The 19,918-nt window shown below is 44.9% G+C and overlaps 2 protein-coding genes across 11 annotated transcripts in view; one reads left to right on the forward strand and one right to left on the reverse strand.

The window, feature by feature from the left end:
• LOC110489412 (receptor-type tyrosine-protein phosphatase U) overlaps nt 1–19,918 on the forward strand; it is a 288,775-nt gene that overhangs the window by 13,816 nt on the left and 255,041 nt on the right. The gene's annotated exons all lie outside the window — the stretch shown is intronic.
• LOC110488174 (intelectin-like) lies at nt 18,258–19,292 on the reverse strand. Its single transcript, XM_021560267.2, has one exon. The coding sequence runs from the start codon at nt 19,290–19,292 to the stop codon at nt 18,288–18,290; it is 1,005 nt and encodes a 334-aa protein (XP_021415942.2). The 3' UTR covers nt 18,258–18,287.

Consider the following 19,918-nt stretch of genomic DNA (forward strand, 5'->3'; position numbering starts at 1 on the left):
TTGTGGGGCCCCTATGTTGAGAATCAGTGTCGAGGAGGTAATGTTGTCGAGGAAGAGGTGTAGTCTATTGCCAGGGCTTTGCAGAGCTGTATCATTCCCCTTTTGTATGTTGCTATTTATATTGTAAAGTTGAACACAATAGATATACAGTAATAATGTATTCAACAGATATACATTGATTGACCGTTGAGATTTTGAGATTGAGATTTTGTGTCACTGGCCTATGTTTTTACAAATGAATTTAAAGCTTAAATGTCTCGAGTCAATAAATATTCAACCCCATTGTTATGACAAACAAAAATAAGTTCAGGAGTAAAAATGTGCTTAACAAGTCACATAATAAGTTGCATGGACTCACTCTGTGTGCAGTAATAGTGGTTAACATGATTTTTGAAGGACTACCTCATCGCTGTACCCCACACATAAAATGATCTGTAAGGTCCCTCAGTCGAGCAGTGAATTGCAAACACGGATTCAACCACAAAGTTCAGGGAGGTTTTCCAATGTCTCGCAAAGAAGGGCACCTATTGGTAAAAAAGCAGACATTGAATTTTCCTTTGAGTATTGTGAAGTTATTAATTACACTTTGTATGGTGTATCAATACACCCAGTCACTACAAAGATACAGGCGTCCTTCCTAACTCGGTTGCCAGAGAGGAAAGAAACCGCTCAGGGAATTCACCCTGAGGCCAATGGTGATTTTAAAACAGTTACAGAGTTGAATGGCTGTGATAGAAGAAAACTAAGGATGGATTAACAACATTGTAGTTACTCCACAATACTAACCTAATTGACAGAGTGAAAAGAAGGAAACCAATGGTGACTTTAAAACAGTTACAGAGTTGAATGGCTGTGATAGAAGAAAACTAAGGATGGATTAACAACATTGTAGTTACTCCACAATACTAACCTAATTGACAGAGTGAAAAGAAGGAAACCAATGGTGACTTTAAAACAGTTACAGAGTTGAATGGCTGTGATAGAAGAAAACTAAGGATGGATTAACAACATTGTAGTTACTCCACAATACTCTTCCTAATTCACAGAATGAAAAGAAGGAAACCTGTACAGAATTCATCCCGTTTTCAACAATGCACTTAAGTAATAGTGCAAAGAAACTGGAAATCCTAGAGGAAAGCCTGATTTCAGTCTGCTTTCCACTAGACACTGGAAGACAATAACCTAAAACACAAGGTCAAATATACACTTCAGTTGCTTACCAAGATGACATTTAACATTCTTGAGTGGCCTAGTTACAGTTTTGACTTAAATCGTCTTGAAAATCTATGGCAAAAAATGGTCAACAACCAACTTGACAGAGCTTGAAGGATTGTTTAAAATCAAATGCAAATATTGTGTGCAAATCTCTTAGAGACTTATCAAAAAAGATTCACAGCTGTAGTCACTGCCAAAGGTGATTTTAACATTGACTCATGGGTGTGAATACTTTATGTAAATTAATATTTCTCTATTTAATTTTCAATAAATTAGCAAACATTTCTAAAAACATGTTTTCACTTTGTCATTATGTGGTATTGTGTGTAGATGGATAAAACCAAAAATCTATTTAATCCATTTACAATTCAGGCTGTAACAACAAAATGTGGAATAATTCAAGAGGAATGAATACTTTCTGAAGGCGCTGTATTATTACACCTCTGTGTCAACAGGCTATTACTTAAGTGCTGGGAACCTTGTGTAAAGCCTTCCAGTCTGTCTGTTAACATGGGAGAAGACAAAGCCAATGAGCCAATGTTAGAGTAGGAGAGAAATATACTGTATGACGTGTTTGTCACTGTCAGTCTTGAGGGACACTTTATATATAAATAAAGCTAGCTTCATTCTCTACACAGCCACGCCCACGTCACCACCGATAATCATGAATTTCAATAAGCATTTCTCTACGGCTGGCCATGCTTTCCTCCTGGCTACCCCAGCCCCGGCCAACAGCTTTGCACCCCCCGCAGCCACTTGCCCAAGCCTCCCCAGCTTCTCCTTCACCCAAATCCAGATAGCAGATGTTCTAAAAGAGCTGCAAAACCTGGACTCGTACAAATCAGCAGGGCTAGACAATCTGGACCCTCTCTTTCTAAAATTATACGCCGTCATTGTTGCAACCCCTATTACCAGTCTGTTCAACCTCTCTTTCATATCGTCCGAGATCCCTAAAAATTGGAAAGCTGCTGCGGTCATCCCACTCTTCAAAGGGGGTGACACTCTAGACCCAAACTGTTCTAGACCTATATCCATCATGCCCTGCCTTTCTAAAATCTTCGAAAGCCCAGTTAACAAACAGATCACTGACCATTTCGAATCCCACCTTACCTTGTCCGCTGTGGAATCCGGTTTCCGAGCTGGTCACGGTGCACCTCAGCCACGCTCAAGGTACTAAACGATATCTGTGCAGCTATCTTCATTGACCTGGCCAAGGCTTTCGACTATGTCAATCACCGTATTCTTATCGACAGACTCAACAGCCTTGGTTTCTCAAATGACTGCCTCGCCTGGTTCACCAACTACTTCTCAGACAGAGTAAGTGTGTCAAATCGGAGGGCCTGTTGTCCGGACCTCTGGCAGTCTCTATGGGGGAACCACAGGGTTCAATTCTCCGGCCGACTCTTTTCTCTGTATATATCAACGATGTCGCTCTTGCTGCGTGTGATTCCCTGATCCACCTCTACGCAAACGACACCATTCTGTATACTTCTGGTCCTTCTTTGGACACTGTTAACAAACCTCAAAATGAGCTTCAATGCCATACAACACTCCTTCCAACTGCTCTTAAACGCTAGTAAAACTAAATGCATGCTTTTCAACCGATTGCTGTCCACACCCGCCCGCCCGACTAGCATCACTACTCAGGATGGTTCTGACTTAGAATATGTGGACAACTACAAATACCTAGTTGTCTGGCTAGACTGTAAACTCTCCTTCCAGACTCATATTAAACTAAATCAAATCTAGATCGGCTTCATATTTCGCAGCAAAGCCTCCTTCACTCACGCTGCCAAACATACCTTCGTAAAACTGGCTATCCTACCGATCCTTGACTTTCGGCGATGTCATTTACAAAATAGCCCCATATACCACCCACCACTGCGACCTGTATGCTCTCGTCAGCTGGCCCTCGCTACATATTCGTCGCCAGACCCACTGGCTCCAGGTCATCTATAAGTCTTTGCTAGATAAAGCTCCGCCTTATCTCAGTTCATTGGTCACCATAACAACACCCACCCGTAGCACGCGCTCCAGCAGGTATATCTCACTGGTCATCCCCAAAGCCAACACCTACTTTGGCTGCCTTTCCTTCCAGTTCTCTGCTGCCAATGGCTGGAACAAATTGCAAAAATAAGTTGGAGACTTGATTCTCCCTCACTAACTTTAAGCATCAGCTATCTGAGCAGTTTACCGATCGCTGCAACTGTACACAGCCCATCTGTAAATAGCCCATCCAATCTACTTACCTCATCCCCATATTGTTTTTATTTACTTTATTGCTCTTTTGCACACCAGTATCACTACTTACACACCATCATCTGCTCATCTATCACTCCAGTGTTAATCTGCTAAATTGTAATTACTTCGCTACTATGGCCTATTTATTGCCTTACCTCCTCACGCCCTTTGCACACTGTATATAGACTTTTTCTATTGTGTTATTTACTGTACATTTGTTTATTCCATGTGTAACTCTGTGTTGTTGTTTGTATCGTACTGCTTTGCTTTATCTTGGCCAGGTTGCAGTTGTAAATGAGAACTTGTTCTCAACTGGCCTGGCCTATCTGGTTAAATAAAGGTGAAATACATTTTTTAATAAAAAACGCCCTGTGGGCTTTTCCGTGTGTGTGTGTGTATGTTCCCAGCCCCAGACAGAACAGCCATTTATAATCTCATGATGTGACTGAGGAAACTAGGTTATGTGTTGTTTATGTATTGTTTCTTACCCCCCCATCCCTCCCTCCCTTCCGGTTGCCAGCTCCATCACTCACTTGCTTTTAATTAAACATGTCAATCACACACAGCGAGAGAGAGACAGAGAGAAAGAGAGATTTCCCTGTCACAGCTCTGTGAAGGACTAAACCTGTCCTAATGGGGACATCCAAATCTCTATTGTTGAGACAGGACAATGAGAAGCAAAGTAGGGGGAGGGTTCGACAACGATTAATTAGAAGTGCAGATAAGGGTTACTGTCAGGAGTGACAGGTTTTCTCTCTCTCTCTCTTTCATCAGCGACAGGAACAGGGGTTGAGTAACAGACATAACCCTCTCAGACATATCAATCTGTGCATCCTTTTCCCACCCCTGTCCCTATATCCCTTTAGCCCGGGATGAGATGCCACCCCACAGCAGAGCCCATGTGTCGCTGGAGGTTGTTTAATTAAGAATCAGCTGGAGAGGGATTAAACACATCAAGCAGAGTGATCAGCAGAGAAGCGAAGAAAAGGACGAGAGGAGAGAGAGTGAATTAATGAGAAGACGAGAGGTAGGGAGGAAGAATTAGCAAGGGGAATTCATTAATGCAGGGTATTTTTTTCACCTCCACTGACCACCATGCCCTGTATGGGGTACTCCCTCCCTCCCTCCCTCCCTCCCACTCACTCCCTCTCCCCCTCCCTCTAAGGGCTTTTACAGTTTAGAGTAAATCCTTACCTCAGCTCTCTGCTGCCTAATTTACTTGATTTGTTTGTGTTTAATTGGGCCGGAGATTTGGATCCTCTCCCCTTCAGCACTGCTTACAGCCTAAAAGTTGAAACTTGAAACCACAGCACCTCACTAAGATAGAATAGAATACAGCCTGGAACTAAAGTTACCACAGCACCTCACTAAGATAGAATAGAATACAGCCTGGAACTAAAGTTACCACAGCACCTCACTAAGATAGAATAGAATACAGTCTGGAACTAAAGTTACCACAGCACCTCACTAAGATAGAATACAGTCTGGAACTAAAGTTACCACAGCACCTCACTAAGATAGAATAGATGAGAAAGTACAGCTCCCCTGCACTGCAGACTGGAGAATCCCCTAGTGGGAGCTGTGACACTGCAATGGTCCTCGTCACTGGTCCTCAGTGTGGAAGAACCCTGAGCCTGGAGTGGTCTCCTGCTGGGCTGGCAGCAGACACTAAAGGGGTCCGCATGCTTCCCAGCCGATACAATTTGGAAGAGTTTCTACATATATTATGATATTTTGAAGTTTTTGTTTGTTTTTGGACCTTGGTGAGGGGTTTCTCTGCTGTTTGGGCTCCATTTTTTTTCTGGAGGCAAGCCGAAGTCTACACCCCTTCGTCGCTGATTGGTCAACAGTAGGGGTTCTTCAATGAGGTCTTTGTTGTCATTGTCACAACTCGTTTTCATGCAAATGTTTTCATTGAGAAATACTGCACCAAATATCTTTGTTAGATGTAATGTTGCGTGACGAAGATCTCCTCAGCTAAAACATGCGAATTAATGACATTTCTTGTTATCTTAGATTAATTCTGAAGTGTATACTGGCGACGGTGTCTCAAAATGAACAAACAGTACTGTTTCTTTTTTTTCTAGTTTTTCAAGCAAAGGTCTTTTTAAGGGAGTATGCGAGCACATTCATTCGGTTCGTGTAGCCAACTTTGGCTAGCTGCCAGCCAAACTTAAGCATGCTGATGCCTTAAGGGCACTGGGGTTGAGATAGAGAGGCTGGGGTTCTGGAAAGGGTACATGGGGGAATAGGGAATGGACTACTGGGGCTGTGGGGCTGGGCCTCTCCCAGTGTGGAGGAACCCTGATTCAGGAGTGACCTCCAGCTGAATTTTGGGTACAGGGAGGGGCTGGGACACTACATGGGGCTCTGGCAAGGGAAGACTAGAGGGCAATGGACCTCGCTCTCTGATGGCGCTGCATCAGACACCGATAGGGCTTAGGGAGAACTGCTGGAGTGGGCTTGAAAGGATGATTGATGCAGGCAAGGTGGACACCAAAGCAACTTTGAAGTGTGTGTGTGTGTGTTTTTGAGAGAAAATGTGTGTGGATTGACCTAGCCGGAGGCATGAATAAAGTTGAGGGTGTAATTGGTCAACAGTGTTAGAGAGAGACCGAAGATGTTAGACAGAGCTTTATTCTGTTTGTTTGGGGACTGATTTTAAGCCTGGCTAGGATGCAAATCTAAAATCCAGAGTTCTTTCCCTTGTCAGACTTTGCAAGATAACGCTGAAGGGTTTTAATGAATAGGTCCGAAGGCACCCATGACCCCCTCACTCTCTGACAGCCGGCAATAATGATGTTGGCATGTCAAATATGCTTGTGAGGAAAATGCTATTATGAGCAATCGCCTTCAACCCTATGAAAAACAAAATCACTGGCATGTGAAATTCCTGTAGTGGGGAGGGGGTAGCTGATCTGGGAAGAGGGACCCCAGCTCTTTCAGGCCGGTTAGGCAGCTGAAGTTATCCGGGATAGTGAGGGTGTGCGTGTGTGTGCATATGGGTGTGTATATGCACATCCACTAAGGTAGACTTGTGGGTTCATTGCTGTTGGACTGGTGTAGCAGGGTTTTGTTTTGGACTTGGTTTCAGGGTGTGGGTCCATTCAGAGGTGAGACCGCCGGCTCCGGGATTTATTCCTGGCCAGTGAGCTAGAGTTAGCAGCAAGCGGAGCTGTGTTTGCCTGTATCTGGGGCTAGGGCTGGGGCTAGGGCTGGGCCTTCGCTGGAGGATTCAAGCTATATCCGAACAAGGGAGCACCACGCTCCAACTGAGAGACGAGTGCAGGGAAGCGGGACTGTACACTCTCTCATTATCAGAGTCTACAGGATGGAGGAAGAGAGATGGAGACAGAGATGTAGAGAGGGAGGTGGTACGAGGAAGATAAAGAGCAGTAGATTAGGGAAAAGAAGGAAATATAGAAGGAAAGAGGGACTGAGAGAAAGTGAAATGGAGAGATGAGGGACAGTGACAGTGTTAGGACAGGGAGGCTGTTGTTTTCTATGAACACAGAAGAGCCTCTGTCTCCAGCTGCAGACGTCTAACCTCCAGTCCCTTGTCTGTCGCAGAGCCGCCCCCCAAAGGAGGTAGACTGGAACCTAGCTAAACCTCAATGAAGCAGCTCTTTTTTTAAGCCAGGATATTCTACTTGTCTCACTCTCCTTCACTCATTAGTGTAGGGAACTGTGATATGTCTCAAGGCAGTGGACAGTTTTAGAAGCAGAAGTAATTTGTCAGAATATGATTTTGCAGGAGGCACCCGTTTTGATTTGTCACTTGGTTGGGTCCTTCATTCAGTAGATTTGCAGTTGAGGCGACCGGTAGACTTTTTAATAAGGTGACAGTTTTTTATTTCCGGTGAGATAGTGACTATTTTTGTGTCTGTGTGTGTAGTTTTGAAACACAGTGAGGACCTGCAGCCTGTTCTCGTTCCTGGCCCTTCCTTCCTCAGTGTGCGTGTGTGTGTTCGTGATTCTGTGTGTGTAATTCTCTCCTGGCCCCTTGCCTGCCTCTGTCTTCTGTCTCACTATAAGAAACACCAATGGGAGTGTCTGTGTGTTACCCATGGGAAAGAGTTGAGCTACACTTCATTCTCACAGACCAGGTGTCAAGACAAAGCGCAGCTGCAGCAAATCTGCATCAAACCATCTTTAGTGTGAATGTGTGTGTGTCCGTGTGTGTGTCCGTGTGTGTATCCGTGTGTGTGTCCGTGTGTGTGTGTAGTTCGGCTGGTCCAAAAGCCTGTCTTATCTCTGTTTCAGGGTTAGTGATGATGAATGAGAGGAGATCATGGTTGGTCTTCAGACTCTGTAGTGTTTCTTTAGCCTGCCTGGAGCGTGACCTTGAAGAGAACCAGCAGATAGATAGATACGCTTTTCACCTCTGTAATTGATGTTCTCTGTGCTTGCTCTCTCACCTCTGTAGCCACGCCACAATGGCGCCCTATTCCCTGTGTAGTGCACTACTTTTGACAAGGGCCCATGTAGGGAATAGAGTGCCATTCAGGACGCACACTTTAGCAGAGTTGAAGTGGAGCAGTGGTCCATGTAACCGAACCAGACCTGGGGCTAATGGGCAAATGCGTCTGTCAAATACTTTAATAATAGTCAGAAGTTTTAAGTTACGCTCTATTTATCTTGGAATTTGTCCTCTTGAGACTATTCCACTGTTGAAATGTTTCCGGTCCAACTACATCAAGCACAGTTCAAGTATGAAAGTATTTGACCTGTGCTGTGACCGTCAGAATGTTGTTATTAAGAATGCATCAAGCTTTTAGTCAACAAACGATCTCTCTGAGTGATTTTTCTAGTTGACCAAGTGCCACCCTTGAGTCAGGCCTTGTGTCAGTCTCACCCTTACTAGATTATTCAGCCTCTAAGGGCTCAGTGACAATAGGATGTAATTAGAAGGCTCCTGTGGGATCCAGAGCTCTCATCCTCTCTGATACTACTCTGGGTGTGTCCCAAATGGCACCTATTCCCTACACCCTCGCCCTATGGGTCCTGGTCAAAAGTAGTGCACTACATAAGGAATAGGGTGCCATTTGGGACTCTATACTCTATCTCTTTGCTGCTGTGTGCTGTAGGTTAGCCTAGTGGTTAGAGCGTAGTAACCGAAAGGTTGCAAGATCGAATCCCCAAGCTGACAAGGTAAAAATCTGTTGTTCTGGCCCTGAACAAGGCAGTTAACCCACTGTTCCTAGGCTGTCATTGAAAATAGGAATTTGTTCCTAACTGACTTGCCTAGTTAAATTAAAAAGTGTCGTCAGTAGGCTGCTGTGTGGTGACTCTTCAGTCCCAAAAATACTGGTGCACCAAACTTGTTGTTAACTCCTAGTCCTACCTTCTGTTTCACGTGATGTGTGTGTCCAGTTGAATAACACAAGTCGATAGAGGATCAGTAGCATGGTGTCTTTCCCACACAAGGCTCTCTTGTGAGTGTGTGACACCAGATTCTTTAGGATCAGTAGCTCATTAGTGTTGTGTTGGTCCTCATCGATCCAGACCGCTGCTAGAGCCACATTGCTGCTGCTGAGTCCCTCCAGACTACTACTGCTGACCACTGCTAAATGCTGCTGCCCTCCGAGTCCCTCCAGACTACTACTGCTGACCACTGCTAACTGCTACTGCCCTCCGAGTCCCTCCAGACTACTACTGCTAAATGCTGCTGCCCTCCGAGTCCCTCCAGACTACTACTGCTGACCACTGCTAACTGCTACTGCCCTCCGAGTCCCTCCAGACTACTACTGCTGACCACTGCTAAATGCTACTGCCCTCTCTCTAGCCCCTCGGGACTACTACTTAACTCTGAGTCTAGTCTCCTCTCAACCACACAGGCAAGAGGGAAGGAGGGATGGAGTGAAGGAGGGGATGAGGGACGGATGAAAGGATTCTTGGGCTACGTTCAGAGGAGTTTAGTTTGCCTGAGAGAACTGAAGCAAACTTTGTCTCAAGACTAGGGCCAAGCTATAGAGGAGAGCAGGCAGACAGATACAGACAGACCCTCCTCCAAAACCCCCACTGCAGCCCTCTTAGCCTGGCTGACCTGATGCCACCACTGCTGCTGCTGGTGGGGAGAACAGCTGACGTGACAGAGCAGCCATCAGAGGAGCTGTCAGCCAGGCTCTTATGGCCGACTCTCTCCTCTGATGCTCAGCCACACTGACAGGGGAAAACATGTCAAACAAACACTCACTAATACCCCCTGTCCCTGTCTCTAACAGCTCTCCTGTCTGTCTGTCTGTCTGTCTGTCTGTCTGTCTGTCACAGCTCTCCTGTCTGTCTGTCTGTCACAGCTCTCCTGTCTGTCTGTCTGTCCCTGTCTCTAACAGCTCTCCTGTCTGTCTGTCTGTCTGTCTGTCTGTCTGTCTGTCTGTCTGTCTGTCTGTCCCTGTCTCTAACAGCTCTCCTGTCTGTCTGTCTGTCTGTCCCTGTCTCTAACAGCTCTCCTGTCTGTCTGTCTGTCTGTCTGTCTGTCTGTCTGTCTGTCTGTCTGTCTGTCTGTCTGTCTGTCTGTCTGTCTGTCTGTCTGTCTGTCTGTCTGTCTGTCCCTGTCTCTAACAGCTCTCCTGTCTGTCTGTTTGTCTGTCTGTCCCTGTCTCTAACAGCTCTCCCTCCCTTTCTGTCTGTCTGTTTGTCTGTCTGTCCCTGTCTCTAACAGCTCCTCCCTCCCTCCCTCCCTCCCTCCCTCCCTCCCTCCCTCCCTCCCTCCCTCCCTCCCTCCCTCCCTGTCTGTCTGTCTGTCTGTCTCTAACAGCTATCCCTCCGTCCGTCTGTCTGTCTGTCTGTCTGTCTGTCTGTCTCTGTCTCTGTCTCTGTCTCTGTAACAGCTATCCTCTCCCTCCCTTTCTGTCTCTCTGTTTGTCCCTCTCCTGTTATTAGTCAGTGCTGACTGAGAGGGAAAAACAACCCCTCAACGACAAATAACAACTCTTTCTCTGAGTCATACTAGTATCAATGTAAAGTCCCCACCCTGAAGAGCGTGCATGTGTGCGTTCGTGAGTGTGAACAGTAACAGTCCTCACTATAGAAATTCAGCCTTTCGTGTTAATGTTCCAGTTATCATTCAGACCTGAGGGAGGAGACATTAAAGCCAAACAATCTTGTTGTAGCATCCTGTGCATGACCACTCTCCCTAATGCTGCCCCCTTCTTACACACACACACACACACACACACACACACACACACACCTCACAGGCTTGGCAGCAGAGTTACCCTGTCTTTATTTACATGGTTTGGGGCGAAGGGGATTACGAGCATGTCCACAGGCCCTGATCGTACCCCATGCATGACTGGCATTCATGTGCTTGGCAGCTAAACAGCAGGGGAGGAACGCTGTGTGTTTGTGTGTGTGCGTGTGTGCGCGTCACGTTCCCTCCATTCTCAATCAGCGCTGGATAATCTAGGATTACTGGTGCTGCCTCCTTTCATCCTCTCATGGTGGCTGGTGTCTTTGTCTGAAATACACAATGCTAATAGACACAGCCGTAGATAGGACCGTGTGTGTGTGTGTGTGTGTGTGTGTGTGTGTGTGTGTGTGTGTGTGTGTGAGAGAGAGACTCCCTGTCTAACACACTATGCTAATCAGAGCTGTAGATGGGACCCAATGAGCACTGAATGTAAAGCCTGGAGATCCTAGAGGAGATGGGACACATGACCATGCTAAAACAGATCTAGAGTCGGTATGTCCAGCGAAGTTATTTGACATTATCTGCAGAGCTTTGGTACGAGCTGAGTGTTGTAATACAATTATATAAGTCTGGTGTTGAAGAATGAATGGCTACAAATGTATAAAAGTTGACTGATGTTTCTCCTGCCTAGGGTTGTGGCGGTCACTACATTTTGTCAGTCGGTGATTGTCAATCAAATAACTGTCTGTTTCACGGTAATTGACTATTAATTAAAAAACACATTTAGCATCCACACACAGCCTACAAGCCACTGATGCAGACCTTTGGAACATCTACATTTTAATAAGTCTAATAAATCTATGTAATATGTCCTATACCTTCACAATAAATCCATTACTTATTTTAGACAGGTATGAAGCAAAAGCAGTCTATTTCAGAAGAAAATAGCAGCATACCCTGAGTTGTCCTTATGTTAGGTCCTGATCTGGCTATGCCAAATGGCTGTGGGCTACACTAGTTCATTTAGCAGACAAACTTTGCTAAGAATTCCGTGGCATTCTTTTAAATTATTTTATAGTATGAAGAATACAATTGAACAAAACTGAATAAAATAGAAATGATATTTTCTCCAAATGATTTGAGGGAGTGCGGACATGCGGCTATTCTGTGCCGAGCGGTTAACAACGAAGTAGGTACTCCTATATGCTCAATTTAGAGTTAATAATGTACCTTTAGTTGTTCTACAAACATTGGGCTATATGTTTAGATTTTTAATACATTGTAAGGCTGCATGATGCGACTAATGATGATTTCAAAAAAGTCACTTGAAAGGCATGAGCTCTGCTTTGTTTTTTTTGCGCAGACTGTTCACACTTCATCAGTCTCATTCACAATTCGAGAAGCACCTGATAATGCTTTGAATTTCCCGGCGGCATCCCCTTTGTGTGGCCGTAAAGCACCCTAATAAAATCCATTCCTTTTGCAGCCCTTCTCCCTGAGTGCTGCCTGTTCTGAAACACTTCTCACTCACACGGCTCTCCATCACGTGATCGGGTCTTTCTCACAGGCTACAAGTGAAGACAGGCACATCAGGGGACACAACTGTACGGGTCCTTATCCAATTCCGAGGTGCATATTGAATATATTAAAAGAACTGTCCACATTTAGTTTTCGTCAGCCAACAAGATGAGTAGGCCTAACGAAGAGCAAAGCACTAGCCTATGTCAGTCTACTATCCCCCATAGTACAAAAGTTGACCTATTCTGTGCAATAAATAAATATTCCAAACATATTTTGGGACAGTTGGTGGATGCGATAGATCCCAAATGTAATACAACCATTGTCATGCATAGTCCCCCTACGGTGCTCGAGATCGCCAGTCTGCTGATTTATTATGCACCCCTGTCACCATCGTTACGCGCACCAGCGTCTCATCAGACTCACCTGGATTCCATCACCATCCTGATTACCTTCCCTATATCTGTCACCCCCCTTGGTTTTTCACCTAGGTGTTATTGTTCCTGTTCTAGTGTTCATGTCTGTACGCTACCCGTGTTTCTTGTTTTGTTCTATGTTCGTTTATTTATTAAATACACTCCCTGAACTTGCTTCCCGACTCCCAGCGTACACATTACAACCCCTAGCACCCCCCCACCCCCCCCCCCCCCCCACCAAAATGTACGATTTGAGGCTAACGCAACAGATCAGAATGTTTAGCTTAAAATGTTGATAAACTATTAGGCTATTTCTTCACACTATAAGCGCAGCAATGCACACGGCAGTAGGCTAGAAGCGCCAATGTTCCATTAGTGGGAAAACACCTTTATCAAAAGTGACCACAAATGCAGTTATGCATGCAATGCTTTTATTATAAAGGTGCATTTTTAAAATGGTGAAAATGATCTTCCCCAAACTTGAAACTCGTGCTGCTTATGTATGCCAGTTAGGCTCCACACCGGTTGGAAAGCGGGTTCATGTGCTTCATTTTAAGAAGTAATTTGGTCAATTTGGTAATTTGGTTGGTTAGTTGTGACACCAACCTTATCAAAACATATAGGCATACGGGCTAGGCTACATGAGGTGTGTGACTATGATAAGATGAAAAAAGGCATTGTTTCTTGCCTTAAGCTGGGCATCGTTCACAAGTGATAATATATAATTCACAAGTGATAGGCTAATATTGTCACCCATCAGACTATTCTTGATTTAATATTGTCTTTACATATACTAAATAACATATTTGTGAAATCCGTTTTGATTTAGAATGGACCATTGTCATGCACCTGTTTTAAAACAGGGGCAGGTGAAAAAAAATACATGTAATCTCTGCACTTAAATAGGTCATGGAGGACGCTTTTCCTGTAGTTCACTTTAATGCCAACCAGGTAGGCTCCTGTTGTAAAGATAAGCAATGTGCTTAATATTTGCTTAATATTAGGAAAGTTAAGAAATAAATACAGTAGGCCTAGCCTATAGAAATCTAATGGGATCCTCCTCTTTTTAATAGAGGCCATCACTCTGTTTTCTCGGGCAATTATATAGCCTATAGAAATGTTGCGCAACATGAACTCATGGGCTCTCATGAAGTGTTAGATTAGATTTTTGATTTCATCTTCATTGATGCCAGAGTGATTAGAGGGACAACAGAGTGCTGAGTACCTGGCCGTTAGCAAGTTTGGTACTAATGACCATCAGCAGCATCAGAGCTTGAAGAGACCTAATTACCATGACTAAACGGTCATGTTAAATTTGACTGCCTTCATGACATGTGACCACCGGTGTGGTGGTAATACGGTCACTGCAACAGCCCTACTCCTGCCTTTCATGTAGTTCTGAATATGATTTCACTTTCTCAAAGGGTAATGACTCAGTATCACTATCAGTGATCACTATATCAGTATCACTATCAGTATCACTATATATCCACTGTGTGGAAGTCCTTAAATCAGCAGTGTCAAACTCATTCCATGGAGGCCAGAGTGTCTGCTGGTTTTTGCTTTTGCTTTACAATTAAGACCTAGACAACCAGATGAGGGGAGTTCCTTATTAATTATTTTTCTTAATTCATCAGTCAAGTACAAGGAAGAAGCGAAAACCCGCAGACACTCGGCCCTCCATGGAATGAGATTGATCCTTACATAATAAATGACCAGCCCTGTATACATCGGTTCCACTTTGAACCTAAACAGCAAAAAATAACCCACTTTTATCGTTATTCAGAGAAAAAGATATGAAACCACGTAGCAGTCATTAATGAATTTAAATGAGGCAAATTGTCTCTATTTTCTGTTCCAAATACAGTAATTATCTTTCCTCTGTGTGCAGCGTGCTATGGAGCGATGACAATAGGGGATTAACAGGGTTTCTAATTCTCTTCCCAAATCCACTTTAGCCAGGCTAGTGAGTCTGCAGCTGAGCTGGGGTTTATAGCTAGTGAGTCTGACTTGGGGCTCAGCTAGGTTTATATCCCTCTCACACCACTGAGCTACTTCTGGCTAAAAGCAAGAGAGGGAGGGGGGGTGAGAGGGGAGGGAAGGGAGGGCGGTTGAGAGAGGAGGGGGGGGGGGGTGAGAGGGGAGGGAAGCGAGGGCGGTTGAGAGAGGAGGGAAGAGGGAGGGCAAGAGACAAGGGGGGGTGAGGGAAGGGGGGGACGGACGAGAGAAGAGGGGTGAGGGAAGGGGGGGGGACGAGAGAAGGGGGGTGAGGGAGGGAGGAAGGGCGAGAGAGAAGGGGGGGTGAGGGAGGGCAGAAGGGAAGGGGGGGCGAGGGAGAGAGGCAGAAGGGAGGGGGGGCGAGGGAGAGAGGAAGAAAGGGGCGGGAGGGAGAGGAGAGGAGGGAAAGGGGCGGGAGGGGAGAAGAGGGAAGGGGGCAGGCGGAAGAGGGGGGAGGGAGGGTGAGAGAGCATAGAAGGGGGAGGGAGGGCAAGAGAGGAGGGAAGGGGGCAGGCGGGCGGGAGATGAGAGGGGGGGGGGGTCCGGGAGAGGAGGGAAGGGGGCAGGCGGGCGGGAGAGGCGGGAAGGGGGCAGGAGAGGAGGGAAGGGGCAGGCGGGAGAGTAGGGAAGGGGGCGAGCGGGAGAGGAGAGTAGGGAAGGGGGCGGGAGAGGAGAGGAGGGAAGGGGGCAGGAGGGAGAGAGGAGGGAAGGGGCAAGGAGGATGAGGTGGGAGAGGAAGAAGGGATGGGGAGAGACAGAGAGAAGGGGACCATGACCCTGCCTGCTTTCTCCTCTGCAGTACTGACAGGTGGAAACCTGATGTACCAGGGTCATAATGTCTCTCCCCTGACACCCACACTATTGGACCTGTTCACCTATAGGTTGAGGACAGAGACTATAGGAACACTTTTCCTGCCAGCCAGGTAGAATACATCTACCTTCTTATCCCCCCTCCCTTCTTCTTCTACCTCCTGAACCCTGAGAGTAGTGGCCAGATGGAGCGTTTAGCGACTATCTAATTAGTCCTCAGGCTTTGACACTCCCTCACTGTCTCATGTGTTTTCACTCCATCTCCATAGACCTCACTATCAGTTAGGTTCAGATTGGGCAAAGGTGCACATAACTCAGTGTCCTATGTATGTAACAGATGTTGATCGTACTCTCCTTGCGTTGTGTTTTGTCCAAATAAATCACCCCAGCCAGTGGTCCCAGTTGAGCATTATTTATTATCTGCTGTTGTTACATAGGAAACAGCACGTTAGTTGTGCAGGGCTTGATGATGTTGATAGCTGTCGATTGTAAAATCCCTTGCATCACATTTTCACACTGGGACTAAACAAAATACAAAAATACAATACAAAATATAACATGTGTAAATACCTGTTGCTAAATAGGAAACAGCACGTTACTTGTGCAGGGCTTGATGATGTTGATGGCTGTCGATGGTATAATCTGTAGCATGAAAACAACTGTGTTAGCAGTGGGTTTATGTGACCAGCATGCTAGCTAACACACTTATTTATATACAGCAATCATATACCGATGCACATCCCAGAAAGCCCCTCAATCCCTAACAGGTACCATGTACCCACACATGTATAAATCAGCAATGTACAGCAAACTTGTACGTACACATTGTAAAATATAACATAGAAAACAGTATTCAGAACGTGACCTACCCCTTGCATCACATTTTCATTTGGATGAGACCTGACGTTCACGATCTCCCCCTATCTGCAAGCGGGGCCAATCACAACATCATCGGAATTGTCATCGGAATTGAACCAACCAAGAAGAATGCTTGAACATTAAATACACCTTTCTTTAAAGGCAAGTGGAAACATAACCAACCCTGTTACATGTAGAGTTTGTATCCATGACCATGACATACATTGGGGTCAGAAATGATTGACACTTGACCAAGATGAGCAAAAATGACTATAAAATAAATAATTAAAATACTTTGCTGTATTGTATGCTTAAAAAAATTGTCAAATTATATTATTTTATACTAAGACAATTGCTCAGAGAAAGAGATTTTATTTAACAAGTAAAAAAAAAAAAAAAAAATCTCAGATTGACACTGTTTTCAACACCACACCTTGCCAGGATAACTGCACTGAGCCTTTTTCTAAAATGTTTTATGAGTTGGAGAACACATTGGGAGGGATCTTAGACCATTCCTCCATACAGAATCTTTCCAGATCCTTGACATCCTTTGTCTGCGGTTAATGACTGCTCTCTTCAATTCAAACCACAGGTTTTCAAAGGGTTTGAAGTCCAACATTATCGACACCTTTGATAAAGATGAGCAGTTAGTGTAAAATAATATAACTTCCCAATGTTTTGCTCATCTTTATCAAGGGTATCGATCATTTCGGACCCCACTGTTACTCATCTTGAGAGATTGAGGTGTGTGTGTGTGTGTGTGTGTGTGTCAGGGTTCCCTCCGTAAGTAATGTGCTAGCCTGCAGGCTACCCCTGTGTTGCTCATCGGCGCTTCGACACACACACACACACACACACACACACACACACACACACACACACACACACACACACACACACACACACACACTGCTCTGTCACCACCATATATAAGACCTTCTGTCTATGCTCAGCATTTCAGCCATTTGCCTATGTGCGTGTGCATGTGTGTTTGTGTACAGTTGTATATGACTGTGATCCTAACACAAGGTGAGTGTGTTAGCCAGAACACCCTAGTTATGTGTCTTTTCCTCTGAGGGTGGTGGGAACATCTCTGGCTCTCAACCTTCCCGGAAAGCTTCAACCAGGGAAACAGACCCAGAAATAATGATGCTGTACGGCCATGGACATTCTGAGACTCGGCTAGGCTGGCGGCTTTTCTTCTCTTCATCATTATGTCGCCTGCCGCCTCTTGGCTGTGTGTGTGTGTGTGTGTATCCCAGAGGAGCGCCATTAGTTGGATACGATCATGTCAAGTGTCTTTCTTCAAGAGACAAACATGTTTTAATCTGACAGCCAGCAGCATGTACTGTATATCTACATTTCAAAACATCACATAGCTAGTCGTGTGAAAACACTGGGGTATCATTACAGCACTCAGAACATGTCCTCGCGATGTCCTCTCTATGTCCTTTCTCCTCTGTCTCCCTCTCTCTCTCTCTCGCCTTCTCTCTTTCGCCTGATCTCTCTCTCTCTCTCTCTCTCTCTCTCTCTCTCTCTCGCCTTCTCTCCCTCCTTCTCCTTCTTAGAGAGATGGTGAGGAGGTATTCTATCTCATAGACAAAGTTCTGCCAAGGTCCCAGGGGTTGTGTTGGTTGTTGTAGGCAAAGATAGACCCATATGGAGGAGTAAGTTCACCTTAACCCACCCACCAAAGAAAGATTCTGATGAAAAAGTACAGTAGGCTCATTTCATGCTCTCAAATCTAGACTACTTTATTGCAGAAAGAAAGTTCAAACAAGCACACACAATCCATACAGACTTTCCAACCCCCATCACCCCAACACCACAGATGTCACAAAGTAGATTACAGTATTTCAGTTATGACCCTCACGTGACATAATAATATTTGTCACAATATCAACTATTAACATTTAATGAGTGTATAAGACGCACATCTTTTTATGACGCATGGAATGGTCAATGCTTTATACTGTTTCTTTATAGTCATGGAATTAATAGATAAAAACAAATAAAAGGTATTACCAAAATTACTTTTAAATGTATTGTTTTAATCTGTACCCCAAAATCGTTCAATCAATTAAACAACCCCAAAAAAGTTAATGCATGGTGCATTGGCGGTAAAAGAGTAAGACTGCTGACTCAAGCATCTGTTTTGATGCACTAAAGCCTATATGGGTCCCATAGCCATTCCAGGCAAAGCCAGTGAAATCCCCACATTGAAGAGGGTTAGCCTCAGGGAAAAACCCACATCCACCTATACAGTAATGTTCAACATTACCACCTTTGGGTTTGACCCCAGAGCAGATGGCTGTGGCTGCCCGTTCATGGTTTATGGCTCTGAAACTGATGAAGCCTCCTTCAATCTCCCCTCCAGAGTAAGGGTCGTATACATTTTTGGTAGACTCTTTGTCCCCAAGGTCATACACTATGGGAATGGAGGGTCCATTGTCGGACAGGTGTGCACCAACGTTGTACTCGACCGGGTAGCTGTGGAAGAGTTGGTACAGGTTTCCCCCGTACAGATGGAGGAAGTGCCTGTCAGTGTGGTAGCGCATGATGGCGGCCAGGTTCCAGTGGTTGACCGGAGTGTTGTTGGGAACATGCCACACCGACATGTCTTCTGCTTCGATGTCGTAGTAGCCAGGATTCTTGAAGTCGTCGTCCGTGGCTGCCTCCACTGTTCCGAAAGTCTTCCTGTTTGCCCAGTTGCCTTCTCCTTGTGGCCAGTTGGCATTGTTGCCCTGCTGGCTGGTCCAACGATCGCCCACCATGCACTTCCCATAGATGTTGTCTTCATGCACGCTTGCCACCAGAGTCCAGCCGCCACCCGCTGTGGTCATGTCGCAGAAGGTCTGGTAGACCCCCCCAGTAGCTGTGTTCAGGTAGTACAGGCCGTTCTCAGTTTGACCATATTTATCCTTAACTTCCTTGCAGTTTCTGGCATTGAACTGAGCCCTATTTCTCAACTCATTAACTGTGACAACTTTTGGAGCACTTGCCTGCCCAACCTTCTTTACAGAATCAAGTGCTGAAGTGGTGGTGCATGATGTCTGAAGTAGCATCAGTAGAGGGATCGTCAGCAGAAAAGCCTGGTACATCATGTCTGTTGTAGTGAGGTTTCAGTGAGGATCTGTTGAACCTTTTGCTTTCTTGAGGTACTTATATGTTAGGTCCTTGGCAATGCTCCAAATTCAATGTTTGATAAAGCACATGTGTTTTTAACAATGACATGCCTGGCAAATGTGGTCATTTGCACTCATAGTCGAACAGATCTTTCCATACCTTGTGTGCAGAGATGAATAAAACACTGTGATGTGATCATTTACAGTCCACATTAAACCAACATGTAGGCAGCAGTAGTTTAATCTCCCTACATGGATATATCAACCAACAATATTTTTGTGACGATTTATTTTAAGGTGCATATATTAGCCACTAATTAGTATTTTATAAGTGTATATACAAGTAGCTAATAAGGTCTTTATTATATCTTATTAGCAATAGATTAGGCCTTTTATTAAAGGGCAATATGCCGAAATGGCTCAGCTGCTGGTTGCAAAAATTTGAATATTTAGCCTAATTTCAGTTTAAGTGAGAAAACAAGCAGTCATTGTATAGAGAATCATTGTACCGTCTAAACCATAACCAAAAACGAAAGTTTAGAATGGGGAAAAATATAAATACCACACATAAAACAGATCTACGCTTCTTATACTTGCTTTCAATG

Source organism: Oncorhynchus mykiss, chromosome 32, assembly GCF_013265735.2.
Source record: "Oncorhynchus mykiss isolate Arlee chromosome 32, USDA_OmykA_1.1, whole genome shotgun sequence".
NCBI classification, from domain to species: domain Eukaryota; kingdom Metazoa; phylum Chordata; class Actinopteri; order Salmoniformes; family Salmonidae; genus Oncorhynchus; species Oncorhynchus mykiss.

What these genes read in the sequence shown, in the direction of transcription:
- LOC110488174 (XM_021560267.2), bottom strand. Translation starts at nt 19,292, where the DNA reads ATGATGTACCAGGCTTTTCTGCTGACGATCCCTCTACTGATGCTACTT.